General features: G+C 41.7%; 1 protein-coding gene across 1 annotated transcript in view; it reads left to right on the forward strand.

The window, feature by feature from the left end:
* PLEKHG7 (pleckstrin homology and RhoGEF domain containing G7) overlaps positions 1 to 16,848 on the forward strand; it is a 37,018-nt gene that overhangs the window by 4,367 nt on the left and 15,803 nt on the right. The window contains exons 4-10 of the mRNA XM_072883357.1: positions 4,905 to 5,032; positions 6,416 to 6,456; positions 8,396 to 8,491; positions 9,658 to 9,807; positions 11,786 to 11,881; positions 14,139 to 14,234; positions 15,535 to 15,648. Coding sequence (XP_072739458.1) covers positions 4,905 to 5,032; positions 6,416 to 6,456; positions 8,396 to 8,491; positions 9,658 to 9,807; positions 11,786 to 11,881; positions 14,139 to 14,234; positions 15,535 to 15,648 — 721 coding nt within the window. The remainder of the gene's footprint in view (positions 1 to 4,904; positions 5,033 to 6,415; positions 6,457 to 8,395; positions 8,492 to 9,657; positions 9,808 to 11,785; positions 11,882 to 14,138; positions 14,235 to 15,534; positions 15,649 to 16,848) is intronic.

Raw genomic sequence — 16,848 nt, forward strand, 5'->3', positions numbered from 1 at the left:
TGCAGGCAAGATCAGATGTTGTGTACTGTAGATCTGTGTGGTGAATTGCATCAAGCTCTTAAAAGCAATCATCAGAAAGTAAAAGCTTGATTAGAAATGAGTTTGATTCAGCCATGTTTGTTTCCCTAGATGTTCAAATGTTTACAGAAGGGAAACGAAGTTTATTTTCTCCCCAAACAACAGGAAAGTAGGAGCTAGTACCTCCTTTAATAGCCATACCTCTCTCACTGATGGTGCAGTGCTCACTTTACTGTGTGATCCCCTTGAAGATTTGAGGCAGGGGATGCAGGTGAGTGAGGGCTACTAAAAGCACTAGCACTGGTGAGCAACGCTTGGGGAAGACAGAAATAGCCTCACAACAAACAGCAATACACTGCTTTTGTGACTCTACCATAATGTGTTTCACCTCTTAAGGCAGTAGATATCATTAGTTGAGCTGTATCTCCTCTTCTTCCCAATGTTTACTCATTTTTCAGGTAAAAGCTCTGTTATAACCAGCAGTTTGCAAACAGGTCTGTGTTTGGGACTGGGTGTGTTGGGGCAGGCTTATCAGCAGCCTATGAGCCATTGCACAATGCAGTTCCCTAGACAAGGCTTAATAGCTGTGCGCATGTGTTTACATCTTCACTGTAGAAGAGGCTTCCTAGATTTTCTGAATTGTTGCAGTTTCCAGCCCACTCTTTAGCATTTTGAATTTACAGCAGAAAAGGGGAGAGGGAGATGGAGAGAGGAGAGAAGGGATGGAGATGGAGAGAGGAGAGAAATCTTTGCATCTTGGTGTGAAAACAGGTGATCTGCACCTATTATGGGAAGAGTCTGTACTGATCCAATTCAAAACTATAACACATAAGCATATCTCACTGACAGGGTGAAGATTTGTGTGATCTGTAGCAAACTTCAGGGGAGAATTTGAAGAATACTGAATGCAAATGGCTAAACAGGAAACTATTCAACATTTAATGTACGCACCTTCTCTTGGTGCCACTTGCCTGGCAGCTTCAGAGGGAAGCTACTATATGCCACCTAGGATATTGGCTCTGGACTTCTATCCAGACACATTTTAAAATCAAGAAATCACACAGGGATCAACATAAGCTTTGTTCCACAGTCGCCAGGGGGAAAGATTGAGAAAAGGATGCTAGGATGATGTATTACGGTTTTATTTCTTGTCCTGACCAATATCAGAATGTGCAGAAATGTAAGACAAAAATCACCAGTTTCTGCTTTAAACTTTTTGTCAGGTTGAATTTGGTCCAAGGTCTGGGCAAGGGCTGTACTCAGCTCCTCCTTTATCCAAATCATTAGTCTAAGTCCTTAACAGCTAATCCCTTCTTATCACAGCCAGAGAAAACTGCTGAAGTGTCAGATTATTCTCTCCTTTTAGAAGCGCATTGGGGCAGTTGGCAACCCTCCTCCAAGACTGACTTGATATATCATCCAAGGTAAAAGCATGCCTCCATCTTTCAGTTTTAATGAACATCTCCCTCCTCCCAGGCTGTACTTTCAAAAGCCTTTCTTAAAGCAACAATGCTCTTTTTAAACAGCCTTCCCACACACAGCCCTCAGTCAGAAATGCCAGTACCCCTCTGTCAGCATGGCAACATGCTGAACTGATGCTCATTAAAAATAATCAGCCAAAATAAATTTAAAAAAAGGACCAGAGGGGCAGCACAGAGAGAGGTGTGTGTAGTGGAGACAGGGTGAGATGCTAAAGCAAACTCTGCCATGGAAGGAAACATTGATAAAACAAAACCTTTAGTTTACTCTGGGCTCATTTTCTCCTTGCCCCGTTCAACATATCAGAGACTGGGTGAAAAACAAGATTGCACTATTTCCTAAAGACAACCAGCTAATGAGAACTCTTCTCAGTAACTGCCAAGGAAGCTCATGTTCAATGAGTTGAGGGAGCTGGGCTCATCTATCTTGAAGTGCTCCTCTTCCTCTTTTAATGTCTCATATGCCTGTAAAGTGTCATGCTAACCCTTTGAGTCAGGGAGTCCAAATACCCTCCCTGAGTGGCTTGGGTAACAGTGTCATCCCCTGGCAGCTATCTCAGTACTGTGACCACCCTATAACGTTGGCCCTTGTAACCTCTTCAGTTGCTTTTATTCTCATCTAGTAGGCATTCCTTTAAATAACATATCTGTTATTTAAGTAAGGTGATTTATATAGATGTCTATTCCCTGGGACATCTAAAGGTCTAGTTAGGCTAAGATTATGAACATATCAAGATACAGACATCTAAAAAGCAGTTGGCTGAAACTCGTCATGCCCTAGAAACAACTGTATACCCAGGATATTTGTTTTTCCAGACCATGAGCTGCTTCAGTGTCTTTAATAATTTTCCATAACTTTGTAATGCAAACCTGTGACATTATCTTGTTTACAAAACAAGTAGATTTAAAGGAGGAAATATTGCAGATTATATCTCCTCAGGTGCTCAAATTCATCCCTAAAGTACAAACGTTTCTTGCACTCAAGCACTTTCAGCCCCCTGCCTCTAATAAGAAAACAAAAAACTAAAGAAAAAGACAAAGCTACACAGTCTGCAGGCATGATAAGGTGGTAAAATATTGCATACAGACTCGAAAACTAATAAGTTGCATCACACGGCACTTCAGTAGTTTCATTTCTCCAGTAAAATCAACAAGAGCATCTAATGTATCAGATACATCTAGAGGCATTGGGTCAGGGGATCACAGATACCTGTACCTTCATCTGTGAAGCATGAGTACATAATTTAGGCATGTAAGTCATTAATCAGACCAGGTATGTCAGATTGCAAAGGTATATTGTAGATACACATCCAAGTGACCTTGGCATGCTCCCACACTTCACAGGCTTACGTACCTATGCGAAGAGCTTGTTTAGACATATGCGTCTGAAGTTCAAGGCCTTTTTGATCTAGGAAAATAATACCATTTAGCTCAGTTACAATGAAACTGTGTTTCCCATTACTAATCTTCACAAGTGACTAGGCTCCAACGTCAAAATATACTCTGCAATTGAAGTAGGCTAGATACTTCAAGAATCAATAATACATTGGCAAAATTTTATTGTGAATCCAACCTGAAATAAATCTCCTGAATTTCCCAGTACAGGAGTACACAACTTTTAGAATTATCCTTGTACTATATTGCAACATCTGGTTTATATAATAATCCAGCTGCCCAAGAGATTGCATGGTGGAATCACTAGAGGTTTCAGAAGCATCTTAATACAATTGTTACCAACACTTCAAATTTGCATTGGGTAGCACTCAGCGCTCCTCATCAGGAAGCGGTCTCCCTTGCACTGGTATGGGCTTGCAGACAACCAAGAAGCAGACCCCATCCATAAAAGCTCTCAAACCATGTCTTAAATTCAATTTCATGAGAAACCTCAGAGTTTCATTGTAAATCCCTAAAGTTAAACAAACAGATCCTATACTCCCCATTCAGTGGAGCTACCAGAAAAGGAAAAGCTTTTAGAGAACTCATATGTTGCACATTGTAAACTCCCCAACACTTAGTTTTCAAGCCCTAATATGTCCATGTTTCAAGTGTTAAAGTCCCAGGCCTGGCCCTCCTGATAGCCTACAGCCCTCTCTGTTGTTAGGAGCAGTCTTTCCTTTCATCTATACAATTCAATTGGTTTAGCCAAGGCAGTTGCAAGCAATGTCACCATCAGATCAAAACAAAAAGCATAATCTTAATGTCTTGCTATACATATCAAATCCCAGTTCTCTACCTCAGAGCTCACCTGTGAGCTGATAAGTTGTCAAGTGACTATTCATGCACTTAAGGGGAAAAATATACCTGCCAGGTTTCACATCAGGTGTTGGTAAATGGCTAAATATTCACAGTAAAGTATCTGCCTAGGCAAAAAAAAGTAACAAGTATTATACTTAACTGCCCAGAAATACAATACACAATAAATGGTGACTAAAAAGGAGAATTTTTATATATGCACAAACACTTTGTGCCTCCTCCCCCGGCTGCTTAATTACTGACCCTCTGAAATCTGATGCAGTCTTCATGCATCAATCAGTTGAAGACAGCAGAACAGAAGCTACAGACACCCATCATTTTGTAACAGTACCCTAACACAATTAATTAGGTATCGGTGGGAGTTATTAGCAAAATCCAAAAAGGTTTTTGATGTGCACCAATAATTTCTGTATTTGAATGCAAGCAGCCTCTGGCACAAACACACTGTTGGATACAGAATGCCTGTGTCACTTCACTTGATGGATCTACATCCTGGACAATATCCTCCGTTAGTAACAACAATAGTTGGAAAGAGCCATTTGTTTTCGATCAGCAGGGCATCTAAGTCATATTATATTCAAAATACAAAATATTTGAATTAGCAGAAAAAATGCCATAAAGATTTAGAAAGAAAATAGCACAAACTATCCCAAAGGTTAAATATTTAAAAAAAAAAACCAACACAACCCACAACATTTTAACTGTTTCATTAGTATGCTGTCTTTTCTTGAAATCACTTGAGTTATATGAAGGTTAAAAGTGATGACAACCCACATATCCGCTAGGGACATGGTATTTAACTGCTCCTTTGGACTCCAGTGTCAAAAGATAGATTCCGAAATCTCCACTCACTTTTTGCCTAATCTCAGAAGAACCCAGGAATTTCCAATGTTTAAATTCTCTAAGTACCTATTATCTGAGGCAAGCCATGGCCATAAGCACCTTGATCTCAGCAACAATGAGGACTTGAGGAAATAATTAGATATTTTCTGTCAATCACTGAAATTTTCTACTCATTGTTCCTATAACACATTATGTCATAGCCGCTGTGATTTGGTTTTTTTAGCCCATTTCCTCCACCAAGGAGCACTTCAGAAGTTTCCTCTGCAGCCACAAGCAGAGAGAGATGACGTGTGTTGTTGTTGCATCTCACAGATCAGCTGAGCGCAGGCGTAGCTCCGTGGTAGTGAGTCTGCCGGGACTTGAGGTGTTCCCTGGAGACCTCCTGGTGTCGGACAGTGCCATGGACTACCTGCCCCATGCAGCCCTGCTGCTAAGCACAGGTCAGACATAGGGTGGGGTTTGCTTGTCTGAGCCCAGCAAAAGCCACGACTACAAAGTGTGTGCATATGGGATGGGGAGGGAGTATCAGTGCAACAACACGCAAGGTAGCACAGCCTGCATGGGGGACTCTGTTACCCTACACCAAAGTGACCGCATTGCTAATTTTAAAATTCCCCTCAATTTATTGTTTTTGCTTCCATTTTATTGTTGAATGCAAAATGTAAGCAGACGAGGGGGGCAGGACGCAGATCACCTCCCTCCTCCACAGGCTGGGAGCAACCAGAGCCCAGGCCAGGATGTCCATCTGCAAGCACCTGAGTTACAAATTCCTACCTGCACAGCTTCAAGCAGAGGGAAGAGAGTGGCCCATGCCACTCTTTCCAGTAGTGCTCTAATCACGAGGGTAGCAGACCCAACTCATGGCTAGAGGTTGCTTGCAAGACCTTCCAACACTGAAATGTAGACCTGCAAACAATTTCCACAAATATCTATTGTGGAGTATAGTATAGTGTGCAGCGTGATTGCCAGAGACCAGAAGATGCTGGTGACCAGAGATCAAAATTTTCTCAAAAAAATAAATAAGTTACCATCACAACCAGCAGTTTCATGAAAGTAAACAAGCCAGCCATCCCCAGAAAGAATGACCAAGGCCTTCAAAATCCAAAAGGAGAAAGTTTCTACTGTGATTCCTAGTTACACATAGGCCTGAAGGTAGCTGCCACATTTAGAAAACTCTTTCAAATTTTTTGCTGAAGAAACACAGGCATTACTCACCTCTCACCAGTACATTCCTACATCTAGACCCCAAGCTTTCCCTATGCCTCACTAAGGACCATGAATTACAGCCCGCACCACTGTCCCAGCCCCATGACAGATCTGAGGTTTAGGGTTTGTAGGATTGTTTATTCACAGGAGTTTTAAATACCTGCATAGCTCCAAGGTATCACTAAAGAGCAGACAAAGCCTAATTCTTGCTTCAAAACAATGGATATCTTAAAAAACTGACCTGAGGCGTGATGTGGTTTCCCATGTAAAGAATTGGCAATCACATACTGATCATCTGCAACGAGTGGGAGTGTTTAGTATCATCCAAGATCCCATCACAGACATAGTTCTTGCTGGGAGGAACCCAACAGGCTTAATAGGTTTTAAGTCTGGTGCACAAACTGCCCAAACACAAGTATTAAATCTGAGCCAAGCAGAGTATAGTATAATCAGGCTACATCTAAAAAAAAAAAACCAAAAAAACACCACAAAACAAACAAAAAAAAAAACACCAAAAAACCCCCACACCCAGAAAAACCCAACCCCCCCTATAAATAACAGGTTTTATTTTTAGCTATTTGTTTCTTTACTGATAACACATTTGTTTTACCCATTAGAGTCCAAAAAGCCAAGGTGGCCACTTGCCAAAAGAGGAGTTGTGAGTATTTCACCACATTTTTTTCCTTGCACTGACCTTGCCTTCTCCCACAACTAACCTGGGTAAAAAGAGTTTCTTTACTTTACTGCCTTTGGAGAAAGGCAGCCAGCAGGTGAGCTGAACGCAGAGGTTTCAGCCCACCCTGGGACTGCTTGGACATTAGTCTGCAATGAAGGTAGGGTGGCTCCAGTGCAGCCACCAGTGCTGCTGCACATGAAAACACAGCCAGCGCCACTGCTCCCCATCCCCGTGGGTGGTGGGAGGAGAGGTGCCCTTGGCAGCAGGAGGGCAGAGCAGGGTGGGCAATGTGGGAGCTCTCATTCAAAATGTTCAGTGCAGCAGGTCCAGTGCAGCTCCCTGGTGTAAGAGAGCACAGGGTGGGTAAGTCAGTCGCATCGTTGCTTTGACCACACTGTATCCTGTATTTTCTGCGTGCCAAGCTAGATCTTAGTGCCTTGGGGCTCTGGAGTATCTGCCTAACCCCCACTCACATGGAAGGGATCTAGGCTTTACCTATCGAAGTAGCTTTTTAGATGCTTTCTTAGGCCTTTCCTGTCCTCGTGGGCACCCTCATACTCTCCAATAAAAGCATACACACCGAAACACTTCAGTTAATTTCCTTGCCTGACACATTTCCTTGTCTTTTCCAGTTACGAAAATTTTCACTTACTATGGCATCTGAATTTCCTTTTTGAGTGTTGTTGATCATTCAAAAAAATCATTTGCAAGTGTCTTGATAACTTTGCACCCCTAAACATGTAATTGTGAACAGTCCCTTCCTAATATTTTTTGCATTTTATCTTCTAAATCTCAACTATCAAAGAAGAGTTTGTGCAAGTGAAACCAATGCAAGTACTCGATTAGCATGTACAAGAGTTCCCACTTCATTTGATAGCATTTCTATAGCATTTGAAGGAGCATAGCCTAAACCTGAGAATTTTAAAATTCAGCAAAGTGTTTGAAAATTGTGATAAAATGCATTTGATATTTAGCCAAAAGTTATTTCCAAGACTATTAAATGCCATAAAATTTAATTTATGAATTAATTTGCTGATGCATTGGTTAACTGTGTGTATATATAATTGCATTACTGCTTCTGCTCCGTTTCAAGTTATCTTTCAAAACTGAGAGTTGAGCTTAAACTCTGAATTTCAAATATTATAATCAAACACGTATTTCAAAATTGGCTCGAGTTCAGTGCCTAAAATTCAGACAATAGAAATCCATGAAGTATGAGTATACAGTTCCAGAGATCAAAGTTAGGCAAATGCCTTATCAGTCTATGCTCACAGCACTAAATTAGAATTCATCAATATTGGTTAAACTTTTCACATGGCACTGTCAGCCTGAAAAACAAAGCCAAACCAAAAGCAATTGTTTTTATTTCATGATCCCTCACACAGACAAACTCCTCCTGCTCTTTAAGCTGTCTAAAAGCTCATTTTACAGACTCGACTCTACAGCTGACCAAAGGAGTTTTTTCAATACGCAGCTAAATTAAGAAAAAAAACCAAAAACACAACCATCAAAAAAAAAAACCCCCCACACACAAGCTTTTTATACCTATGGCAGGAGGATGATATCAACTATGAGTCCCCTAGTTCTGACAGTGCTGAAGGAAGCAACATATTTCATTTGTTCTGTCTGGTGAGGGTAGCCCATTCTCTGTTGCCATACCAATGATTTGCCCTGCCAAAGACTTCTGGGTTACATAAATAATTACACACCCACATCTAAGCCACCTACGCACCCCACCCATAGCTACAAATAAACCTGCCATCACTGCCTCATCTCTGTGTAGGAGAGCCCGGAAATATGAGGAAATCACTCAGTTAAGGGCAAGTCTTTACAGATCAGAGCAAGGTTACTGAGCTGGGTAAACTTCTTATTGGTCTTTAAAACATTGTATGAATTGGGGGGGGATTTTGTCATTCGACAGGGTAAAGACAAACAGAAGCAAGCATCTGATCTGGAAAACTGTCTGTCGACTGTTAAGATCATAGACTGCAGCACATACGATTTTTTCTGCTTTAAGGTATCAAAATACTCAGTATGCTGTACCAGGGATACTTAAAGATGGGGATAAAAATGTTGTGTTCTTTTCAAGTTACCATTTTTCACTACATTAATCTGGATATGAGACCTTTCTGCAAAATTAGTGCATAAGCATAAGGTAAATTTTTGTTGTTTGAAATGGAGGGGCGAGGGGGAAACTGTGAGTGTTGTAGGTGGTTAGCAAGGGCCCTCGCAACCACCTGGATTTTGCCAGGCTTCCAGACTGCCCTAGGTCAAGGCAGTACCACCTTCAGAAAAAGGCATCAAGACAACCCTCTCAGCAGCGCTTGCCGATCTGGGGAAAGAAATTGCAGCATCACAGAGATGCCAAATGGGGCACGGTCGCCCCCACTGCTGCCTTAGGGGTGCGTTCAGAGATGGCCACGTAGACATCAGTGCCAACACCATGGTTCAACGCAGAAATCCCACCAAAGCCTGTCTGCCAGATAAACAAGGCTCCTGGCCTCCAGGGCACCCTAGCCACAGAAACACAAAGCTTGGGCTACCAGGGTGATATTCAGATAACCCACACCTAACGCCATCCGGCCTCCAAAGCAAACCTTGTGCTTCTCACAGCAGGCTGTTATATGCAGTTCCCCATAGACTTGGTTGTTGATGACTCCTGTCAGCACCTAACTTATATGTGAATGTCTGACTTTGGAGCAGGTCAGGAAGGCAATAGTGGCCAGCTTAGGTCTAAACAAAACAGTATCCATGTACCTATGAAGACCTAGTCCTTTGGTACCTTGATTTTACCACCTGGAAAATAGGAAGCTATCATCCATCCCTGCTTTCCAGTAGCAGCAGCAGCACAACAGATTGATTCCTTAGCATCTGCAAGCTGCCCACTATTTTTTGATGTAGCATCCTACAAACATAGACTATCATACTGTGTTACTTTCAATTCAATGTGTTTATATTATAGATATTTTGGAGGAAGATGTCAGGTTTTTTAATGTTTTTAAAGGAATCTTTAAGCTTTCAGAAGAATCACTAATATGATTATTAGTGATTCTTCAGAAGAAGAATCAGAAGAGCCCAGGCAGCTGGGCTCTTTACATGGGCAAATAGATCATAGATTCTTTCCATAAGGTCTGAAGCAGTTGACACAACAGTCCGTGGTTTTCTTTCTTCTTCAATCAATAGAGTAAATCTTGGCATGAATTTATAAAGGCACAACAGACTGAGCAGAAAGATGTCGACAGCCGGTTAGAAGTGAAAAAAGAAGCAGCAGTGTGGGAACTTGTCACAAGTGAATGCACTTACTTTCTGGATCATTTGCTGGTTCTCAAGATGGTAACTTCAGATTTCATTTCTCAGAAATAATGAAACTTTATTTGCCCTGCTGTCAGCATGGCAGACATAAAGCCACCTGTAGCCTCTCTACAGGGGAATGACTTAAGTGCTTGGTTTTTCTCCCATCTTGCCTGCTCATCCTGTTTCCACAATTCCCTTTGTTTTTTATCTTCTTGATGGCATCTCTTCTTCTGGACATCCCTTTCTAGTGCTTTGTGAACACCACCTGATTGCAGATCCTTCCAGTAATTTCAGCTGATATTCCACTATTCCTCTCACTAACTCTGAACTGAAGCCACTCTACAATTGACTATACTGGATATTTCTCTACCACTAGTCCGTAACATTATACTCTTCATTTAACTTCCTATAGAGCTGTGGTTAGATTATCCTGACTAGAGCATGAAAACCTCAGAATTCAGCAGACCTGTAGTTCTAATAGTACAAGAAAACAAGCAAACTAAAAAACAACTCCTCTCCCAAAAACTCCAAATTGCCTCCATCCTGGTGAATTTTAAGAGCTTTGAAATACGGACAAGAATACTACACACTGTTACAAAAATAGCTGCACTATTTACATTCATCACACATCAAAAGTTAGTGTACCCATTTAAAAGGACGGAACCTCCCCTAAATATCTTCCTATCATTTTTCTCTTATACTGCACAGACAATTCCTGTTTTCTTATTAGTCAAAAGAAAAAGATTAATGAAGCATTTTCCATGTTGCTGAAAAGTTAGCCTAGGCAATACAAGAAGTACTGCAAAGTAAAGGGAATAAATAGAGGAGTAGGTTGAATTCCTCCTTGGTGAGGCAGCACAGGAAGGGAGAGGAAAAGGGGACAACAGGACCAGATATAGGTCCAAGGCAGGATGGAAGTGTCCTTCCTTCTAGACTCTTTCTTCTGAGAAGATTAAAAAAAAAAGGGTAAATCCTGGGAAGGGTGAGGACATGCAGGTCCCTTGGTGACCCTGATGTAGGAACCCACATACAAGCCTTAGCCTGCCCTGCGTGACCCATGAATGATAAACTATTCAGTCCATGCCAGCTTCCCAAACTCTCCTGCCAAAGAAAGAACCCATTGAATTCAGGTAGCCAGTTTTACAGATACCTGCTACTCTAAGTACTTTGCGGTATAGAAATATTCCGCTGATTTTAATGAATCTCCACAGGGAACTTAAAGACCACCGTAAATCCCCTTTAAGCTCTCAGGTCAACTGTTCATGGCAACTGAAGAATTACACAAGGCTAAGCAAACACTCTCAGTAGCTCTTCAGTCTTGGCACCTGGGTGATAGGTTTTTTTCATTAATGCTTTTCACACATATACAAAAAATTCTACTCAGTAGTCTACATTTTTTAAGCCTTTTTCAGATTTAGGTCAGATTCAGCACAGCTCCAAGATCACCATCAGAGCTTAAATAATATAAAATCTTAAACAGCCAATAAATACACACACAGTTTTCACTCAGTACAGGTTAATAAAACAATCCAGAGAGATGAAAAACCTTCATGAGCCCTCTACTTATGCTATTCCAACAATTTTTTTTTTCCCCATAGTAACTCTAACCGACTTATATAGCAGCAGATGCATGGGGTAGGAAGGAAAGCATTTAGAAAGGTCATAGAAATCTGTAACTATGATTCTAATGTTATTAATTCCTTCATGCAGATCTGCAGGGGGCTCAGTTGCCCTTCTTCTGCCAGAGAGCACAGCAGGGGCATAGCTGCCTCCGTGGCAGCCGCAGAGACACCCTAGAGACACCACTCATACCCTCCTCCTCGCACAAAGCCCAATATTTAGCCTTCAGGCAGCTCAGGAAAAGTTTCCCAGAGTGTCATCTTCTGCCCTCCCCAAATCAAATGATCATTTCATAAGAATTACAGTACAAACATGTTCTTTTCAGGAAAAAAGAAAAAAAAAGATATATTGAATAGGCACAAATAGTAAATAACATGGATTTGTTTTGTTTTTAAAGATATTTATGAACACTCTAAAATACCTCCAGAGTAATGAATTTCTCTTGGATGTGGATTTGTGGAGACTTTTTGCAAACTTAGAGGAGCTAAACAAGGTGAGTAAAAAAATAAGTCTTACTGAGATCAGAAATCAACCAGCCCAATAAAAGGAGATGAGAAACCATCCATAAAGCTTCTATTCAGATTCAATGCTCACCTTTGGAACTTAGTTCAAACAATTAGTCCTTCCTTCATTTCTATTTGGTATGTCAGTGGGGGTCAAATTTCACCAGTGCAAATTATTCTCACGTGCCTCCGGCAAAAGATAAACAGGCATTTGAATGCAGAGGAGAGTTCGTTTGGCAGTTTTCTGAAGTAAACACGAGTTTGAGACTAATTCTCATAAGCAGCATCCTTTTAAAAGGATTTGTGAAGATAAACTCTGACTGCACAATCCTTGCAGCAAAACACTAAGAATGGCAAAATAACTACAATAACAAGTTTCCTTTCGCAAACAAACAGGCACAAAGACTTTGCCATCTATTATGCCACTCCATTACAGCAAGTTAAAACAAAATTATGACCACCCCTCCCCAGCTGGGGTTTCCCCTTGGTGTGGGTGGAAGGATATCTCCCACACAGACTGGATGCTCTGCCTTCATGTACTACTTACCCTCCAGCTTCCAGGAGGAGGGAGACCACGAGGCTTGGCTGTGATGTGCTCCAGCTCTTTGCTGCTTGTGGCCAGTTGCTGGGAGACCATTTGCAGCTCCTGAAAGTTAAAGGAACCCATAAGTCCAAAATAGATTTTACATAACTTTAGAAGCAAAACAGAAGTTTTTCTTAGCTTGAGAGCTCTTTTACAGGACACCTCACCCTGTAAGTGAATTTTGGAAGAGGCTCTTCAGCTGCATAAGTTGAATGACTGCTCACAAGCCCTAAACCAGTTGCTTACTTCAAGCTCTTTCCCTTATTGTAATTTCCTTGCCTTAACAGTTAACATCTCCCCTTTTAGCCGAAATAAGAAAAGCAGGGACAATTAGCTAGAGCTCAAACACATGAGCAAGTCACCTCTGCTCAGTGACTGACCACACACCAGGTGAGCTGCTGTGAGTGACCACCTGAGCAGGTTTGGAGATACGAGGAAAGAGATTTTTAGCTGATGTGTTTCACCTTGCACTTGTTGTGGGCTAAGACCATACATGCAGCCAACTACTAGAGTTCAGTTGATGTGCGGTTGCTGATTCCTTCCTCCTTGTTCAAAGAAGGGAGTGGGGTATATTGCTGTGTGCCATTTAGCTATCACAAAAGCCTTGAGCTTGGCTAGAGCTTGGTCATGTCTTGAGAGAATTATCTTTAATACATTTTCTATTTTGTTTTCTAATTTTGTTGTCCTTATTAATGAGGATGATAAATGATCATCTATTATGCATACTTGTATATAGAATAGTGATCAAATGTAGGAGAAAGTAGCTGCTCTCAATGCCTTTTATGCCTTTTTTTCATGCATTTTACAGCATGCATTTCTTCTTGACAGCAGGCTGAATCCATGAAAAAATGCATGCTGTAAAAGGTGTAAAATGTACCCTTGTCAAAACGAAAGAATAAGCATCATCCTATAAGCAACCCTGCCCCCATAAATACACCAAACAAAGCAGTGTGTGCAGATACAACAGCAGTTCATAGCAGTATCACAGAGGATGGTGTTCCCTTCTGGACTAAAGTTTGGCCTAAAGCAGAGCCTGGTCATGAATTTGTGTGCAAATAGTGTGTTCGGGAGGCAAGTGTGGGCTTAGGAGCAGGCTTTCACCCATATCTGACTGGCAGTGTAGGCACCCTTGAATCCAGTGCAAACATATAAAATTAACTTATGGAGAATATGTGACTTTTCATGGCATTTTATAGAAATTTCCCTCACCTCCAATAGCATGAAACAAACTGAAACCATGAAAAGTAGTATCTTCTTCAAATGACCATGAAGACGTCCTTAGTCTTCAGCACAGCTCTGTCATACACAGTGTTTTCCTGTAGATACCATTCATGCATTGTAATTTTTCATGTCAATTCTTGTTAAATACAGCTGCTACCCTAAAATAAGTTTAAATGGAATATCTAATCTTGTTTCAAAGCTTTTGTCATATGGCATTATCACAACGTAAGTGGGTATTTGTATAGATTTGTTTTAGCTTCTGACTAATTAAAGCATTCCAGGCGTAATTCTGAAGCTAATTCTGGCAATGCTGGGGAGATAAGTATAGTCACCCCATTAGGCTTGGAGCCTTTGAAGAGACCAGGGGTGGGAAACAAAGTTGTTTTAAACTTAACTTCAGAAGATCGCTGATGCTAATTTCTCTTTTATTTTCCCTTACTTAGCTAAGTCTCAGTTTTCTGAACACTTTTTTTGAAAGTGTGAAGGAGCATGTCAGCAAGTCAGACTCTCCTATGGATTTCAGCTCCATACTCAGAAAGGTAACATAATTAGAAGTATTCTTGCTTAATATCAGCAGGTCCTTGCAGCAGACCATTTATCATAGCATGCAGGTGCTTTAGAGCAATCAAGTCAGTCAAGGACATGCCATCTGTCACAGGCAGTTTGGTCTCAACCTCAAGCACCTCCTGTCAGTAGGATGTTTTTATTCATTGGCATGTTTGAGGTGGTCGTGGAAAGGTACTCTGTATGTGGAACAAAGCATGGAAAGATTTTCTCTTCCTGGGGAACAGTAGCCCAGACCTTGAGGAGACTTTGCCACTGGCAGAGGCGAGCTTCTCACTCTAGGGAAGATGTTTCCCTGAGACCAGACCCCAGCCCCATCGCCAGATGTACCCTGCCTCCTTCCACTCCATCGCATAGATCCTTCCTTTACTCCGTGGACCAGACACACAAGTGTATTTAAATGCTTAATTAAGAGCCCAATGGGCTGAAATACCTCTTGCACTTTGGCCTGTGTCTGCTGAACAAGAGAGAGGCACAGACAGAGCTGTCCTGCCGCTGCCAAGCACTGCCCTGCAACCGTTCCGGGCAGTCTGCTTGGTAAACAAGGCAGTTGTCCAAACAGCAGTCTCCAGGGGCTCTGTTTCCTGCACAACTTCCAAATGACTGAAAAGTTGAAAATATTAATACAGACAGAAAATCAATTCATGGACCTGAACTTTCCCTAGCAGTAGAGGCCATTACAAAACTCCTGGGAAAGTACTAAAACAGACCCTACCTCAGGGTTAGGATTTTAAAAAGGGAAAGGGAGGCTAGAGCTTGGCTTCCCACCACCATTACCTCTGACTTCAGGCGTTCTTGTCGATAATGTTAGTGTGAGACAGACAAAATCCCAGATAAAACTGAGTTTTATCACAGATGATGTTCAACATCTCTAAGAGCTACCTAACACACTCAGATATAAAGTGACATGCTATATGAGGCCATGCAAAGCTGTTGCATAGATAGTGGCTTTTATCTTCAGTGTCTACATTAATTTCACATCATTTTTTTCTAAGGAGAACAAAGTCTAAGAATGCTTCATACCTCTGCAGAGCTGTTAGAACTGTGCTCTCATGCATTGCTTGAGCACTGTTGTGGGTTTTTTACTACTTTACCACTTTTACCGCTTTTTAACTTGCCCTTTACTTTTTTAACTCCCCCTTTCCCTCTTCCCCTCCCTATTTTCCTAGGTATGGGAAATCTCAAGTAAAATGCATAGTACAAAACCAAAACTGTTGTTCCTCCCTTTGTCATGACATTTTTCTTTCTTGATAAGTTTCCAAGTATTTTCTGCAGTTTTTCCAGGGTGACCTCTGCCAGACACACCAGATTTATTGCCTTAATTATACCTCCGCTGTCTTCTACTTGGAAAACCTGAGACAGAGAGAAGATTTTGGCATCTACCTGAAAGTAAAGTGATGGTGGTGGTGGTGGTGGTGGTGTCGTTGTTGTCGTTGTTGTCGTCTTCGTCTTCAGCCTTCCTGCCTTATGACAGGATTTTAATAGCAGACTAGGAAAGTTCATTGGAAGCAAAACTGTATAGACAGCATTTTACACAAATTTTTTTGAACTGCAGAGGGTATCACAGATATGAAGTCACCCTTCTGAGTGTATGTTCCCCTGCACATGTGAAAGTCCATACTTGTAATTTAGAACAGGCAAGAGGGGGAAGCCAAAAGGGAACAACAACTGGCTGCATTTTTGCAGGCAGAAAATACGTACTGCCAGCCTCTATCACTCAGATGTTTCACACATAATTCCTTGACTTGGTGACTTCCGCCTTAACAAAGTGAAATGGTTACAGAAAAAAAGAAACAAAAAATCAAGCCACATTGTAAAATCTCTCTCATGTGTTTTACTTTGATACAAGTCCTGCATATCAGCTTGGTTTAGATGTTGGGTGGGAACACAGTATGTAGGGTATTATGTGCTTTAGCAGATGACAGGGCTCACATTCCCTGAGGACAAAACAGCCCCCAGCCCCTGTGCTGTGCCACATCAGCAGTGACATACACAAACCTCAAAACTGGAGAAGCAAATTATGGCTTCCTTCTGCTTAAGGAAAGGGGTATATGATAGAAGCCAAAATAAGGGGAACAGAAATCCAGGAGCATGTCAGTGCTTTCACGTGTCTTGGGAGCTTGCGATGAGAAAGCGGGGTGGGTTTTGGCTGAGCCCTGGCAAGAAAGCCGAGCTGCTTTCCTTGCTCACGGGTATTCGCTGACCCATGTGCCCGCAGGGAAGAAGCAACACCCTGGCCAGAACAGCAAGCAACCCCTCTGCAATGGCAGTGTTTTAGCTCCTCTGACAGGTTTTGCTTAACCATAGACAAAGCAAATGTAGACTTTGGTATCAAAACACTACCAGTAAGTGAGCATTTACCTCCCTCTAAGGGTGGAAAGAGCTATCAGTGATGTCTTTGTAAAGTTACGGCACTCGGGCAGGTTCTGTCTTTGCCAACACCGCACCTGGCTGAAGCGAGAACTCCAGCCAGCGCAGCGGTGGGGCTCCCGGGGAGAGGGCTCTGCTCTTTCTGACTTATCATTAGCAGACCAGTGTGTCCTGTAAATACTTAAGATTGATCTTCAACATTACAGGCTTAGAAAGAGA

Source organism: Ciconia boyciana, chromosome 1, assembly GCF_034638445.1.
Source record: "Ciconia boyciana chromosome 1, ASM3463844v1, whole genome shotgun sequence".
Taxonomy (NCBI): Eukaryota; Metazoa; Chordata; class Aves; order Ciconiiformes; family Ciconiidae; genus Ciconia; species Ciconia boyciana.